The sequence below is a fragment of the Hippocampus guttulatus genome, chromosome 15 (genome assembly GCF_054856545.1).
Source record: "Hippocampus guttulatus isolate MCC_2025c chromosome 15, RoL_Hgut_1.0, whole genome shotgun sequence".
Taxonomy (NCBI): Eukaryota; Metazoa; Chordata; class Actinopteri; order Syngnathiformes; family Syngnathidae; genus Hippocampus; species Hippocampus guttulatus.
In genome coordinates, this window is record NC_141275.1 from 11,946,168 (window position 1) to 11,961,388 (window position 15,221).

Genomic DNA, 15,221 nt, shown 5'->3' on the forward strand with positions numbered 1-15,221 from the left:
TAACAAAATGCAAACAAAGTGAAGTTGTGAGATTTAATCAGTGATAATATAGAACTCATAATTTAACATCTTGGCTTCAACATGAAGGGGAATGAAATTGATGAAATATAGTTGAATGTCACAAAAAAAAGATTAATGCACTCGAACGGAGAACGAAATACGAACGTGCTTTTGAGCTACACGGAAAAAAAATTACACACTGAAAAAAGCCAGTATTATAGAAACGCACAAATAACTCGGGACGAAAGATGGCGAGCTCGGATCACTGAGGAGGCCCTGGTGGGAGATCGGGCGCACATCTTGGCGAAGGCGCCGCGGTGACGACGACCGTAGAGACCGATTTGGGGGAAGCTGCCGCCATGTGCTGCTGGAGCTGCTGTGCTTGCACTGTCTGGATTCGAACCTGAAGAAGTGGAAGGTGAGCGTTTAACACCGCTCACGGAAGTGAGCCGCTACTGAGGTACGTCATCTACGACTTGTGGCTGTAATTGCTGCCAAATGTGGAAAAAAAGTGTCTGAGCGCGGTGATGACTAAATGCACCGTATCTGTTTCCTCGTGAAACCTGCTCACCAACCTGTGTGGCCTGTCCTTGCTGCTGAAGCTGCTGGAACTGTTGCGCTGTGACAAAGCTGACCGGTTTGTTCCCAGCAATCAACTTTGTGCCCGCAGGCATGGTGGTTAGGATGATGTTTCGACCCAAGCTGCTGATACTGAGAAGCGAGAGACAACATCACGTAAGTCGATCAGCTCAATATTGAACACGGTGCATCATGCCGAGACTTACTTTGTGTTGAGACTCCCCTTCACAATCGGTGTGGTCACCACACTTTTACTTTTCAGTGGTTGGTTGAGGACAGATAGAGGAACGGTGATGCGGGCGGGTAACTTGCCCTATGACAAGGTGAAAATCTCATTTTGCATTGTGATCTTGCTGCTTGCAAAATGACAAAAAGACTGCTCAACGTTATACTTGTTATAATATAGCACCTAATGAACTCCCTTACCGTCTGTGCGTTGACCACAGGGCCGGGTACCTGCCGCATGGTTGCCGTGGCCGCCCCCAGCTTCAGAGGAGAAGCCGAGGCTCCGGAAGCCACCGTGATACTTTTCGTGCCGGCAACGGTCATGACGTTACCGCCGGCGGATACCGTCACGGGCTTGCTGCTGCCGGCGGACGTCATGGTGATGGTCTGACCTTGCTTCTGCGGAATCACCCCGAGTCCCGGCATGATACGGATGGTGGTGCCGCTCTTATCCGGAGAGCTGACGGTGGAGAAAGTCCGAGATTTCTGGTCGGCCACGGTAACGCCCAAAGTGGGCATGAGGCGTATGGCCGTGTCTCCCGCAGCCTTCAGCAGGGTGGAGGCCAGGGGCGTGGTTTTGGCGGAGGATACCTCCCCGCTGCAGGACGCGGGGGCGGAGACGGACGGGTGAGGGGGCGTGACGTGGAGAGTGGCCGAGATGCTCTTGCTACCGCCGGCGGCGGCCGTGCCCAGGAAGTCGGGCGTGAGTTTGACTGTCGCCACGGGAGATTTGGTGAGCGTGGCCATCATGTCCGGCGTGATCCGCAGCACCGTCTGGCCTTTGGCATCCGTGGTGATGGAGGAGGGTGGAAGGCGTAAGACATCTTTCCCCTGGATGCGCAGGTTTGTGGCGGTGAGCGGAATTCCCGCTGCACCTGGGGTCTTCACTCCTAACTGGCCAGTGATGGACACCTTGGAAGCAAAAAAATGGTGACTTGACTTCACCTTTCATTTAATTCTTCCACATGACAACCCAAAAAGTTGGCAATATCAATGGCAGACATTCTCAAATTACCGGTACGTTGGGCAGTGGAGTCATGAATTTTTCCTGTTTAGGAAAACAGGACTTATGGTTAACCTGTTTGATGTTTTGGCTGGCGACTCCTTGCAAGACAGTCGGCGATGATGCAGGGATGTTGGCTGGGCTGCTAGGTGACATCGTCTGAGGTCTAGGCACAGCTGCGGTGGAAACCGACACCGTGTTGGACACCTGCACGGGACTGGCGGACTGGCTCCTCAAAGGCATGGACACGACTGCCTGTTTTCGACACAAGATACACCCACGTGGAGGTAATTTCCACGTGAAGAACACACGTCTTCTCATCATTTATCCTTTTACCTGTGAGATGCTTTTGGTTGCCACAGATACCGGCATTCGAATCTGATGAGCGCTCTGATGGACCAAAGCAGCTTGCTGACTTCCTGACGGAGAACCCAGTCCGGGCTGAGCGGAGACGACGCGCATCTGAGGGAGGGAGCCTGCCGCCAGGTGACTCACGATTCGGGCCGCGTGTTGGGAATTGACGGGCTGAGAGGCGGCTGGTCCAGACTGACTGGCGGGTAAGACCGAGCCCAGTTGTGGCAAGGAGGGGGGAGATACCAGGAGAACGCTGCAAGAGACACGGTTGAGTTCAGGTGAAGGGTCGTTGCTACACGACAGGGAGAAGAAGAAACGCACCCTGGGCTGGATTTAATTTCGGGGACGGTGGTCTTAGTTGGCGTCGTGACCGTGCAGGGCAAAGGTGACTTTGGGGTCCCAGGAGTGTTTGGGGTCGGTGTAGACGGTGTTGGCGACATAGGACTGGAACCAATATCCTGTCCTGCTTCCAAAGATCCAGCGGTTTTAGCGCCTCCCTCTTTACTGCCAGATTTCTACCAAAATCAAATAAGAGATTTCAGGACCACAATGCAATTTGCCACTCCAAACCGAAAACGAAATTTGCACTAGTTCAACAGCATCATGAAAATGTACTATAAGTGACGGGGTAGTTGTCTCACAGGTTTGGATGAAGGTTTCGGCTTCTGCTGCAGTGCTTTTCTTGCTTTTGCGGCAGCCGCTTGAGCCTGGTGGATCCTCTCTGGGTGAGAGATGAGAAACGATTAAAAGCAACAAAAAAAAACCAAAGCTGTGTTCCCACTTTTGGTCTAATAGCCAAATTCCGATTTGACAGACCGTCGAGTGACGTTTCACAGGACCCATATCAGATATTACCCCGTTTACACCCAAAATCAATGGAAATCAATACACAGATTAAACAAACATTAGATAGCATTTAGTTGGCCTACTAGAGCGACTCTTCTGATTGGTTTGAGTGGAGGTAACCTCCATTTTTTACTCTGCATTGTCAACAATCGCTTTCCTTATCGAATGGTTGCGCGCTGCTCCGATGCCACTTCCAGATTGTTGCTCACCAAACTCTTCTTGACTGCGGTTGCGGTGCAGGTAAATCCACAGTTTGCGGCCGATGTCATACTTGACACAAGGGTCCTTCTCGTAGTGCAGTCTATCCAGAGCCCCGCTGACAACTGTGTTCACCTAGAGGGCACAAGAACCAGTCTACAGTTTGAAAAAGAGGCGATCAAAAGAAACACTGGTCCCAGTGTTCCTCCCTACCTGTGCACTTGTGACGTCGGGGGCAAGAAACTGCGAGTCCTTCAGCAGTTCGCAGATTTCTGCCCGAGTTCCCTCTCCGTTGGGTAACCTGGCTGCTGCGTCTCGCACTGTGAGTAAGAAAAGGCGCTTCAACGCTTCCGTTTGCTTTTCACACAGAAATGAAGCAACGACGGGGCGAAGCTCGAACCCAGAGAGAGGATGGTGACGTATGGCGGGCGGTTGGAGCGCAACAGCGTATGCTCCCGAGCTTTATTGAGAGACATTTCCTTATCGAATACTCCCTTAACGGGCCCCACGACCGATTCGAAGCCATGCATGCGGAACGTGAAGGCTTTATGGGGTTGGTTGTATCTCTGCTGCTCCTAATCGACGTAAGAAAAAGAAATTGGCACCGGTGCTTTTTATGAACATACAAAAAAAAAAGACAGTAAAATAATTAAGAAACCTGAATTTGGAAGAGTTGTCTCTCATCCCCCGTGCTGGGTCTCACCACATAATCAGTGGAACTGCAAAGATATTCAAGCATTTCAAAATTCGCAATGACAAATCCAATATTCTGTGAGATTTGCAAAGATTGAGTCTTACACTCGCGGCATGGGGGGCGTTAAGTCGGATAGCTCTTCGCTTTCCGTCTGTGGGTGACAGTCACTTAGGAACAAAATGCACGGGCGGATACAGCCGCGTGTTGTTATCTCTACTTGGGAGTACATTTGTTTTACCTTGACCACAAAATCTTTCGAGTCCAGCCACAGTTGACAGAGCGCAATCAAGTCCTTCTCTGCATCCTGAGTAGGGCCTAAAATAAAGCAAACGGACGTTAATCACCGCAAAGTCCAACGCGGCCTCGATTAGGACTGTCAATCATGGATGCCTCTAACCGATCCACTTCCACTGCTGCGTTTCATCCACAAATTCCACGAATGGCAGAAAGCCGCTGGGGAGCGCCATGACACCTTCTGTAAAGCATTGAAGCGAAAGCAAAACATGAATTGTGATTTTCTTAAAAAATGAATTTTTGAAGTCTGACTGAGGATATCGAGTAAATGCTCAAATGGTTTTCCCACAGCACGGCCTTACCTTTACTCTCTCCTGCAAGAAACTGCAAGGCGTGGAGGACCAAGTCGGACCAACAGGAAGCCGACGAAAACCAGGCATTGAGTGAGCTCGCGGGAGACATCTGCCACATTTGAACTTTCTCCTCCAACTGGCGCACATCCGCAAGAAGCCGTCGCAATCAAAGTTTGGGCTTTCGACTCGTAGGCTAACAAAGCTCGGGAGGCCAAATGGAAGTACCAATGAAGTGCTGGCGAGGTGCTCCGTCCTCAAGATGGTCTCCAACAAACTGAAGAAACTGACGGCGAGTTCCTCCACGACGACCGGGCTGCTCGGAGGCTCCTCCAGGATTCTGCAACGATGAAGCGTACGCACATTGATAAGGTGTGTCCTAACGCTTTTTCTTAATCCTGCGCCAAACGTACTCTTCCTTGATGTGGGCCAGCGGTGTCAACGGCGTGTCCGGCATGGAGTTGATGATGTTCGCCAGAGGGGGTGCCGGGCCGTCTGAAGTAAGAGCGTCGCAGGGATCCTCAGATTCCACTTTCACCGTTCTCATTTTCTTCTTCCTTCTCTCTTCTTTTATTTTTTTCTTCGGCAGAGAGAGCTCAAAAAGTGCTGGATAAGAAATGAAAATGGTATTAGTAATGGAAAGAAGACAGTTTCGGCGTTACTTACTAGTGCAAATTCACTCACGTAAGGCTGATTTGCGACCGATATTTGCCCTTGAGAGGATGTCACTGAGGTGGATGTCGGAGGTCATCAAGTCTGGATGATCCTAAGGAGAAGAACAGTCTGTGATACGCTGGACAAGATCACACTAGATCCAATTGAAATCATATCCAAACATTATTTACTGGTTGTCGCTTCCTCTTCTCGCGATGGTTTTGCAGCATGACTTTCAAGTCCTGCTCTCCAAGATGGATTTTTTCTGGGGAAAGCCAAAAACATAATTGAATATTCGGGTATATCTGACTGCTGACAAGCCATACCAATAATCCAAAAAATATTGGTGCGATCAACGGGGATCACTATATGCATATTAACCCAAAAAAAATCAATAAAAAATACTCCCAACCAGTGGTCTTCATGTCTTGGGTAGAGAGGCTGGGCACAACTCTGAGTGAGACGGTTGATGTCGGTGAGGAGGGCGACTGTGGTGCTGGCGTCCACAACGTTAGATCTATATGCATGTGCAATAAAGTAGTGATGCAGGTAAGTGAATTTATTTGGGTACTTTCGATTCCACCCCCCAATCAAAACTTCCCCACATCCTAAACCGGTTTGTGAACTCTTGCAGTAGAAATGCATGGAAAAAAAGGATCGTGAGAAAGCACGAAAAATACTGACCGTCATCATCAGACGAAGCATTACTGTCACCGCATTCTGTTTTAACCTCCTTTAAAATGCGTCTCAGTCTTCTTCTAACCTTTTGTTCTCGTATTTCAGCATGACTCCTTGTCTGTACCTTTCTCTTTGGTGGAAAGTCCAGACCGTTGTGAACTGCAAAATCCAATAACTCCTGAAATGAGAACAAATGCTGAGACCAACTCCTGCCCCCCGCCCCCGGTATTGTTGTACTTCCAACATTTTTTTGCATAACTTACCTTTCGGGAGACGAGGATTTGCTTCAGCAGCCTGTGGTAATATTGCTGAAGAGAGTATAACTGTCGTCTTTGCTGAGACTTTGCACACAACTGCCTGTACTTGACAACTTCAGGGTTGAAGTAACCATCTGTGCGATTGGATCATGAACATCACCATCAGAGAGCAATGTTGCATTTTTGAGAGTTGATTCATCCGCGAGTGTGTCAATTACCTCGGAAGAGTTTTTGTGCAAGATGAAGAGGATTTCCAAAATGAAAATTTCTGTTGTTGAACAGGTCGTCGACGGCGCTGCCCTGCTCTGCTTTGTTATTGTCGGGGAACTGTGGCAAAAACTGACTCAGGTGTTGCCGCTGGGAATCGGACAGGACTTCAGTCCACGTGCTTTCACTCAGCACAGAGAAGAAGATTTCAGGCTGATGGCAAAACAGTAATCAAAGTCATCAGCGTTTTAGCACTCGACACGGTGTCAAAGCAGCATGCATCACTTACATCTTCAAGTAGTTCCTCGGGCAGGCTGACCCTGCAGTTACCAAGCATGCACTCCTCAGTGATCTGACCAGCCTCCTCCTCTTTAGGCTCAAGAGGGTCTGTAAGTATGTGAGTCAGGACATCCATCCTGCTCCTCCGTTGCCCCCTCAATGTTGTTGAAATATCACATCATCATTTAATATGGGGCGTGTGAATAAATTGCCGTGTCATTATTGCAGGTTTAGCTTTTGAAATGTAACGTAACAGACGACTAGCTTTTCGTGAAACCAAACAAGGAGCCTTGTAGCATGACTGATAGCACGCAGCTTAGCGTTGGGAGCTACGACGCGATTTATTCAACCGAGCCTTCAAACGGAAGTACCTACGCTGCACTGCATGTTGCAATATTTGCTTGTCTTGACAGAAGCGACATCACACTTTTAAAAGCTATCAAAAAGTTCTTTCTTACCTAAGCCCACCCTTTGTTTTGATTTTGCAGAGGGGACGGTTTTAGTGACGTACCGGTTTTTTTTTCTTCTGGTAGAAAAATGACGTCGTCAAAGGGAGCGCTTAGCTCGCTGTCATCCTCTACCGGCGGTGAGGCTAAGAACAGCAAGTGCGACAAAAACTTCTTCACTTTTTTCGTGTAACAACCTGTCCTATAAACTGTGAAAGACAATAATTAATAAAGTCTTACTAGCGAACTGAGCTAATTTTATCGTTCATGTTACAGACGAGGTAAGAGACAAACATACATTAAATTAAGCTTTGTTGAAGACAGTCTGCCTAGTTTAACGTGTGTGTATTTTCATTATTTAAATTGTGTGCTAAATTGCTTATAATGGTATTTTGGAAGGTAATATTAACAATAGATTTATCACAAAAAAAAGTTACTTTCCAAACATCGTTTTGTGCCAAACAGTTACTGAGTTAATGAACAACTCAAAAAAAATTCATGCGTCTTAGTGGGAGGGTGAATGACTAATTGATTGATTTCTGTTGTCTTTCTGTGCCCCTGCGATTGACTGGTGACCTGTCTAGGGTGTACCCTGCCTCTTGCCCAAAGTCAGCGAGGATAAGCTCCAGCTCACATAATGAGGACGAGCGGATGGATAAAGTTACATAGAGTACATACCCTCTTCTTCCGGCTGTTTAAATTCCAACTTCCAATTGTTCATTCTAGAACTTTTATGTTCAAAATCTCTCCTTACCCCATCTACACAAAGTAGTTCAAAACGGTGAGAGTAATGGGAACAGCAGCTGAAAATGGAAGGAACAACTTTTGAAATGCTGCCTTGTCCAGTTGCTCCTCCTCTCCATGATGCAGCAATGAATGAGCAGTCAGTCCCCTCGGCTGTCATATAACAGTCCCAAACAGAGGGGGGCCGGGACCCCCATCGCCTTTCGCTAACCCTTCAGCTACATTTCCCTAGGAAGTCACCAGGAGAACCGAGAAGCCCCATTCTCTGCCAGGGTGGTGCTTTTCATGCCTCAGCAGTATGGCAGAAGGTGCCGATGGAGAGGAAGAGATTCAGTTTTTACGCACTGTAAGTGATGCTGTCTCCTTCTTCATGGATAATAACTTTTTTTAAAAAGTCAGGCTCTCTTCAATAGCCATGTATCGATTAAAATTCTGACCACCTTCACTTTCTTGGCTGGATTTGTACTATACATGACACTCAGATTGACAAGAACATTTGGCTTTGTTTATAGGCATTGTTATCTATTTATAGGCCCATGGATACTTGATATTGTACCCGTTTATCACAGAGGAGAAATCATTTTCACACAAACAGACTGTGGAAAGTAAAAAGGACGGCGCTTGACATTATACTACTTTATGCTGTTTAAGAGGCCAACATTATAACACTGCACAGTACTTGGTCCTTTTATTTCATTTGCTTTCAGAGCTATTTTTGTTAGTCTAAAGCCTCCCGTTTATTCATTTGTAATTTTTATTTTTTAATTTTTTTTTGAAACAGCTCATCTGAGCTTTTATATATGTGGCCCTTGCATGGCCCACGGGCCTTAGAATTACCATTTTTGGTTCATAGGAACACAATGTTTTGGATCATAGCTATGATTTACTGAGCAGTTTATTATGTCAAAAAGTGTCACCTACTATGCTTAACATTACCGACTTAAAATAAGAAATTAGATTTTGTTCCAGTTGCTATTGTTATGCAGTACTAAGGTCAGGTATGCTCATAATGCTTCATAAAGTTTACGTCAGTTGCTGCCCCGGGGTCTATATATACTGTGTGAGGATTAGCAGCTTCAAAGTCAGGCCCGTTTCAGCACCTGCTTACTTCAGTCCCTTGTGGGAATTGGGCTGCTGAGTTCATTAGAACCATGTTCAATATTACACTCTGGAGACAAAACCTTTCATAGAAACATGCTGATCTTTGGCTGATTATCAGTCCTGAAATGTTGCAAAATGTGTAAATAGCCATCCTTCTGTCTGTAGGTCAGTCTATCTGGCAGCGGCATAATTTTACACACGTTAATTTAGAAATACAACGTCATAGAAACCTGACACGTACATCTGTCATTTGCTATGTCAGCACCACGGCGCTGTTAGTGGATTGGTGTGCCAGCACTGTAGAGTTCGCTGATAATAGTTCTTATTCATACGCATTGTACTAAAGTACTTCACTGAGTAAATTTGTGCATTTGTTTCACCTCAAAATCAGCATGTCAATTCAGGATGATGAAACCTTTCCATGCTTACTTTTTCGACATCATTCAAATGGTGCTATTGCATCAAGTTATTAAAAAAAATGTTGTCAGGCAGATTACCCTCATTAATAATCAGTACGGGTGCACCAATCACACATTTCTTCAGACTAACTTAAGACAAATCAATTTCATTTTGGATAAAAAGAGCTTCAGACGCTTTGGTGACATCCCGTGATGAAATCCCCCCTACCCTCCCCTCAGACCGGGCAAGGAAAGACTCAAAACCCCCATTTGGGGTTTTCCTTGAGTAGGGACCACCGATGGAGGTTTCCCCCCTTCCATTTTAACCAGGCTGCAATGAATGCAGATGGGGCAACGTTCATCACTTAAAATGAATTAAAACGGCGTGAGCGTCCATTGAATGCGACGAAGCACCGCAGGTAGACACCTTCAGAAGTCCTCCATAGCAACCTCAGATCTTGTCTCTGGCGGTCGATGCAGAATCTATACAACAACAGCCTCAGATTCGATCATTGCCTCCTAGCCCATCTCCAATCAGGGGAGGAGGGGAAGCGGCAATAAAACAGTCCAACAACCAAATGAGAGAGTGTAAAAAGTCTTGAAAGTCGCCATTTGAACATTTGCACTCAGGCAGCTGCTCCATTTGTAGCACATCTGAATCCAAAATGAGAATGCCCAAGAACCTACAGACTGCTTTTTAGCTCTCAGTCACTAAAAGACTAGAATGTTGTCAGCGTACAAAGTACTGTAATGCCATGTAATGCTAAGTGAGACAAGTACTCAGCTGAGAAGCACTCCTCGATGTCAGTCGGTTGCATTGCCAAACATTGTAAGCGATTAATAAACTCATTAGGCAAAACGTAAAGAATGAAAACCTATCTTTGCTTTTAGCTTCAAGTATGTCATTCATACAAAGCCAAACAAAATATATGACATCATGATGTCACCGAGCAGACGCCGGACTGTATGTCTGTGTGAGTCTTGTTACCAAAATGATATTTAGAGCATTTCCCCCTGGCCTGCGTCCTAGCTCCAAGAATTCAGGGTGGGAATTCCACCATGCAAACAAGCCAAACTAATTGGATTATTCGGAGCAGGGTGATGCGGGAAACTTTTTCCAGTGATATGTGAAATATCTGATACTTTCCAAAAGAGGACGCGTGAACAGCAGGTGCAGTGGCTAGAAATAGAGGGCTTCTAGGAGTGGGGGGGGTTGCGAAATCACGGAGCCAGTGATCTGAGGCCAATAACAGCATTGAATCAGAATCAGAATCAGAATCATCTTCATTGGCCAAGTATGTAGAACACACAAGGAATTTGTCTCCGGTATAACACGCTGCATTAGTATCATCGTAAACAACAAATCATTGAACCATTTTAGAGTAACCAGTAGCAGTATTTGTAGTACAAGAAGAGTGACTACGTCAGTGACTGTTTAAGGAGTTAATGGCTAGAGGGAAGAAGCTGTTTAAGTGTCTACTGGATTTGGTGCGCATGGATCTGTAGCGTCTGCCTGAGGGGAGTAGCTGGAAAAGGTGGTGGGCAGGGTGCGGGGGATCCAGGAGGATTTTCCGTGCCCTTGTCTTGATTCTTGCAGTGTGCAAGTCCTCAAGAGTGGGTAGGGCGGTGCCAACGATTTTTTCCGCCGTCCTAACTGTCCGTTGAAGTCGGATTTTGTCCTTTTTTGTGGCGGCCCCAAACCAAACCGTGATGGAAGAACACAGGATTGATTCGATGACTGCCGTGTAGAACTGTCGTAGCACCTCCTGTGGCAGGCCATGCTTCCTCAGCAGCCTCAGGAAGTACATCCTCTGCCGGGCCCTTTTCAGGATGGAGATGGTGTTGACTTCCCACTTCATGTCCTGGGAGACTGTGATTCCCAGGAACTTGAAGGTCTCGACGGTTGACACAGGGCAGTTGGATAGTGTGAGGGGCAACTGTGGAGAAGAATGTTTCCTGAAGTCCACGATCATCTCTACAGTCTTGAGCGTGTTCAGCCCGAGGTTGTGTCGGCTGCACCAGAGCTCCAGCTGCTCCACTTGTTGGCGGTACGCAGACTCGTCGCCGTCTTTGATGAGACCGATGACCGTGGTGTCGTCTGCGAACTTTATGAGTTTGACAGCTGGATCTGTTGAGGTGCAATCGTTTGTGTAGAGAGAGAAGAGCGGTGGAGAGAGGACACATCCCTGTGGGGCTCCAGTGCTGGTGGTGCGTATTGATGATGTTGTTGCTCCCAGTCTCACCTGTTGTGTCCGTCCCGTCAGGAAGCTGAGGATCCACTGGCAGATCGTAGGGGACACACCGAGGTGGAGAAGTTTGGGGGTGAGGAGTTCCGGGATGATGGTGTTGAACGCAGAGCTGAAATCCACAAACAGAATCCTTGCATAGGTCCCTGTGCTGTCGAGGTGCTCGAGGATGTAGTGCAGACCTATGTTGACTGCGTCTTCCACAGACCTGTTTGCCCGATAGGCAAACTGGAGAGGGTCCAGCAGGGGTCCGGTGACGTTCTTTAGGTGGTTCAGCACAAGGCGTTCAAAGGACTTCATGACCACAGACGTCAGGGCGACAGGCCTATAGTCGTTCAGTTCCGATGTTGCCGATTTCTTGGGAACTGGGATGATGGTAGACTGTTTGAAGCAGGATGGGACCTCACACAGCTCCAGAGATCTGTTGAAGATTTGTGTGAAGACCGGAGCCAGCTGGTCAGCGCAGACTTTCAGGCAGGAGGGGGACACTTTGTCGGGCCCCGCAGCTTTCTTGATATGCTGTCACAATAAAGGCTATGAACCACAGCCACAGCTCAAATGTTTGAACGCCTGCGTTCAAACCTGCCACAAATGTCGTGACATGATTGGACCGGTCGTAAATAATCTCTTAAAAACACTGAACATGAAGGGTTCATCATGCTATTATGTTAGGACATTTCCGAACCCCCACCCCGAATGCATTTTATTCATTTGACACTCACGTCGCCGTTGTAGGACGATCATGTGGTTCTGCAGAGCACGGCCTCCATTCTGAAAGAGCAGATCAAACTCTGCCTTTCATGCGAAGGATTTGGGAATCGTCTGTGTTTCCTGGAGACGACATCCAACGCTCAGGTGGTGTGCAGCTGGAATTTTTTATTTTTTATTTTTTTATCGCGCAGTGTTTCTTTGTTGTGAAAGGAATGGCTTGTTGCCTTTCAGAATGTCCCACCCGACCTGGCCATCTGCTGCTTCATACTGGAGCAGTCCTTATCCGTGCGAGCGCTACAGGAGATGCTGTCCAACACTTCTGTGGATGAGGTGCGCCTTCGTATCCAAATCATCTTAAGAAATAGTTGCCGCTTTTGCGGGTTCTCACTTTTGAAATTCCTTCTTGCATTTCGCACCCATAGGCTGTTGATTTGGATAAATGGGTAAGAAAAGTTCCATTTTTGTCTCTCGTGCTGTCTGCTTGGGTTCCGAGAGGTCATTGTTTCACCATCTTTCTACCTGCGTGCGCGCTAGTCATCACAAGGTGGGGGCCATCGAACTCTGCTCTACGGACATGCCATCCTCTTGAAACACACACATTCGAACATGGTGAGCACAAATAAACACGTGGGTTCAAAGGGTTAACGTATGTTGTCTCTCCTCCCCTGTCTGTCTTTGTCGCTCTCCAATTTTTAATTGTCCTCTCCTTCTTCCTTCCGCCAAGTACTTGAGCTGTTTGACAACGTCGCGCTCGCTGACAGACAAGCTGGCGTTTGATGTGGGCTTGCAGGAAGACTCCACGGGTGGGTGTCATCTGCATTTGAAATGTGACCACGTTAAATCAATACACGATACCTTGAACTGATCTGGGCTTGTGCAGGAGTATTCAAGACCAGCTAGACACCGACTACGAAGTCTCATTAATTTTGGTCTGTGTGTGTCACAGGAGAGGCCTGCTGGTGGACCATCCACCCGGCCTCCAAGCAAAGATCTGAAGGCGAGAAAGTCAGAGTGGGAGATGACCTCATTCTTGTCAGTGTTTCTTCCGAGCGATATCTGGTAAATAGGAATTGTGTCCACCTGCACTGTTTGTCTGTCGACAGTTGTTAATTCCTGTCACCGCTTCTCAGCATCTGTCGTACGCCAGCGGTGACTTGATGGTCGACGCTTCCTTCATGCAAACCTTGTGGACCATGACTCCTGTGATGTCGGGTTGTGAACTAGCTGAAGGTCCCCTTAACTCTTTGTATTTTATTTTATTTTTTTAAATCTGAAAACCTACTTGCTCTCCTTCAGCAGTGTGGCTCTTCCTCTGCAGGCTTTCTGACCGGAGGGTATGTGCTCAGGCTTTTCCACGGTCACATGGATGAGTGTTTGGCCATCCCGGCGGCCGACCAAGGGGATGACCAGCGCAGGTGAGCAAGACCGCTCAAATCTCAATTTCCATGTGGACTTAAAATGCCAGACGTGGTTTTGTTTCTGTCGTTTAAGAGTCGCTCACTATGAAGGAGGGGCTATATGCAGTCACGCTCGGTCCTTGTGGCGACTTGAGCCACTTCGTATCGCGTGAGTCTCCTTGAAAAGCTCCATTCCAAATTTTGCTTTTTGAACGACGTTACAATTTGCCTTTTAAGACGTGCTTTTTGGAATTTTAGGTGGAGTGGGGGTCACATTAAATGGGGCCAATCATTCAGAATACGTCACATAACAACAGGACGGTACCTTCTTCTGGATGAGGAAAAGGGCCTTCTATTGGTTGACCCCGAGAAGGCCAATTCAAAAATGGCAGCCTTCTGCTTCAGAATTTCCAAGGTACATGAAAAGTTGTTGTGTGGATTCCTTGCAGCTTTCATGAGGAAATCCCTCGATATGTGACCCGCAGGAAAAAATTGAAGTCGCCCAGAAGCGCGATGTGGAAGGCATGGGCATTCCGGAAATCAAGTACGGAGAGTCAATGTGCTTTGTACAACATGCCTCATCCGGTCTCTGGCTCACATATGCAGCTGTTGATGCGAAGTCCGCCCGTTTAGGTCCCCTGAAGAGAAAGGTATTCCAGATTAAAGAAAGGCAGAGGGGAATGTCTTGGTGTAATAAGTCCGTATGTATTTTTTTTAGGCCATTCTCCATAAAGAAGGTCACATGGATGACGCACTGACAGTCGCACGCTCTCAGACTGAAGAGTCTCAAGCTGCTAGAATGATTTACAGCACCACAGGCCTCTTCAACCAATTCATCAAGTAGCATTTCACACAGAGTCTGCTAAGATTTCCACGTTTTGATTGTGTGTAATCACCGTATGTTCCACCATATGTCCCCAGAGGTCTCGACGCCTTGAATGGGAAAAGCAAATCGTCAAACCCGCATAATCTGCCAATGGACACGGTGGTTCTCTCACTTCAGGACTTGATCTTTTACTTCCGCCCGCCGGAGGAAGAGCTGGAGCATGAGGATAAACAGTTCAAGCTTCGTTCCCTCAAGAACAGACAAAACCTTTTTCAAGAGGAGGTTTGTCTTCCTTCCTGTGTGACCGCTTGTTAATTCAGGAGCTCCTCCACCTTAGTCCTCGTTGTTCTTGACAGGGGATGATCACTCTCGTTCTGGACTGTGTTGATCGGTTGAATGTCTACAACACGGCCGCACACTTCTCAGAATATGCTGGGGAAGAAGCTGCCGAGTCATGGAAGGAGATAGTAAATTTACTGTACGAGTTGCTAGGTATGACCTTGTGGAGGATTTGCCCTTACTTTACATGTCCTTTATGATACGTTACCATCACCTCTGCTGATTTTTCTTCCCAAAGCGTCGCTCATCCGAGGTAATCGTTCAAACTGCGCGTTGTTCTGCGATAACCTCGACTGGCTGGTCAGTAAATTGGATCGTTTGGAGGCCTCTTCAGGTACTGCAGAAACTCATTAACTCATTCACTCCCAAAGACGTTTTTAAACGTCTTTTCAGACTTGATCCAGAATTTGGCTGGTACTGAATGAGTTAATCTGGAAAAAGTAAACACTTAAATA

The 15,221-nt window shown here is 47.2% G+C and overlaps 2 protein-coding genes and 1 long non-coding RNA gene across 5 annotated transcripts in view; 2 read left to right on the forward strand and 1 right to left on the reverse strand.

Annotated features, from left to right (window-relative positions):
• Nucleotides 1-19: 19 nt before the first annotated feature.
• nfrkb (nuclear factor related to kappaB binding protein) lies at nucleotides 20-7,072 on the reverse strand. The gene is made up of 26 exons (XM_086130231.1): nucleotides 7,017-7,072; nucleotides 6,569-6,713; nucleotides 6,291-6,492; nucleotides 6,079-6,206; nucleotides 5,822-5,993; nucleotides 5,550-5,654; nucleotides 5,329-5,402; nucleotides 5,168-5,249; nucleotides 4,897-5,089; nucleotides 4,712-4,823; nucleotides 4,496-4,622; nucleotides 4,297-4,374; nucleotides 4,138-4,214; nucleotides 4,004-4,050; nucleotides 3,864-3,924; nucleotides 3,606-3,780; nucleotides 3,419-3,525; nucleotides 3,217-3,340; nucleotides 2,803-2,882; nucleotides 2,483-2,676; nucleotides 2,144-2,414; nucleotides 1,883-2,062; nucleotides 1,006-1,716; nucleotides 786-892; nucleotides 576-711; nucleotides 20-403 (listed from the first exon to the last, which is right to left on the reverse strand). Exons 2-26 carry the CDS (start codon nucleotides 6,692-6,694, stop codon nucleotides 263-265), a joined length of 3,810 nt encoding a protein of 1,269 aa, XP_085986357.1. The 5' UTR covers nucleotides 6,695-6,713; nucleotides 7,017-7,072; the 3' UTR covers nucleotides 20-262.
• LOC147193892 (uncharacterized) lies at nucleotides 3,780-5,551 on the forward strand. The gene is made up of 4 exons (XR_015102964.1): nucleotides 3,780-4,576; nucleotides 4,679-4,838; nucleotides 4,917-4,983; nucleotides 5,073-5,551. It is a non-coding gene; the product is annotated as an uncharacterized LOC147193892 (long non-coding RNA).
• Nucleotides 7,073-7,960: 888 nt separating the features above from the next.
• Nucleotides 7,961-15,221, forward strand: part of LOC147193893 (ryanodine receptor 1-like) — a 39,418-nt gene continuing 32,157 nt past the window's right edge. For all 3 annotated transcript variants that reach the window (XM_086130396.1, XM_086130395.1, XM_086130394.1), the window contains exons 1-16: nucleotides 7,961-8,094; nucleotides 12,229-12,348; nucleotides 12,436-12,534; nucleotides 12,627-12,647; nucleotides 12,739-12,813; nucleotides 12,929-13,007; nucleotides 13,151-13,263; nucleotides 13,335-13,434; nucleotides 13,523-13,619; nucleotides 13,696-13,770; nucleotides 13,860-14,016; nucleotides 14,087-14,251; nucleotides 14,320-14,441; nucleotides 14,523-14,709; nucleotides 14,784-14,919; nucleotides 15,005-15,100. In XM_086130396.1, the coding sequence (XP_085986522.1) occupies nucleotides 8,047-8,094; nucleotides 12,229-12,348; nucleotides 12,436-12,534; nucleotides 12,627-12,647; nucleotides 12,739-12,813; nucleotides 12,929-13,007; nucleotides 13,151-13,263; nucleotides 13,335-13,434; nucleotides 13,523-13,619; nucleotides 13,696-13,770; nucleotides 13,860-14,016; nucleotides 14,087-14,251; nucleotides 14,320-14,441; nucleotides 14,523-14,709; nucleotides 14,784-14,919; nucleotides 15,005-15,100 (1,690 nt within the window). In that variant the 5' untranslated portion in view covers nucleotides 7,961-8,046. The remainder of the gene's footprint in view (nucleotides 8,095-12,228; nucleotides 12,349-12,435; nucleotides 12,535-12,626; nucleotides 12,648-12,738; nucleotides 12,814-12,928; nucleotides 13,008-13,150; nucleotides 13,264-13,334; nucleotides 13,435-13,522; nucleotides 13,620-13,695; nucleotides 13,771-13,859; nucleotides 14,017-14,086; nucleotides 14,252-14,319; nucleotides 14,442-14,522; nucleotides 14,710-14,783; nucleotides 14,920-15,004; nucleotides 15,101-15,221) is intronic.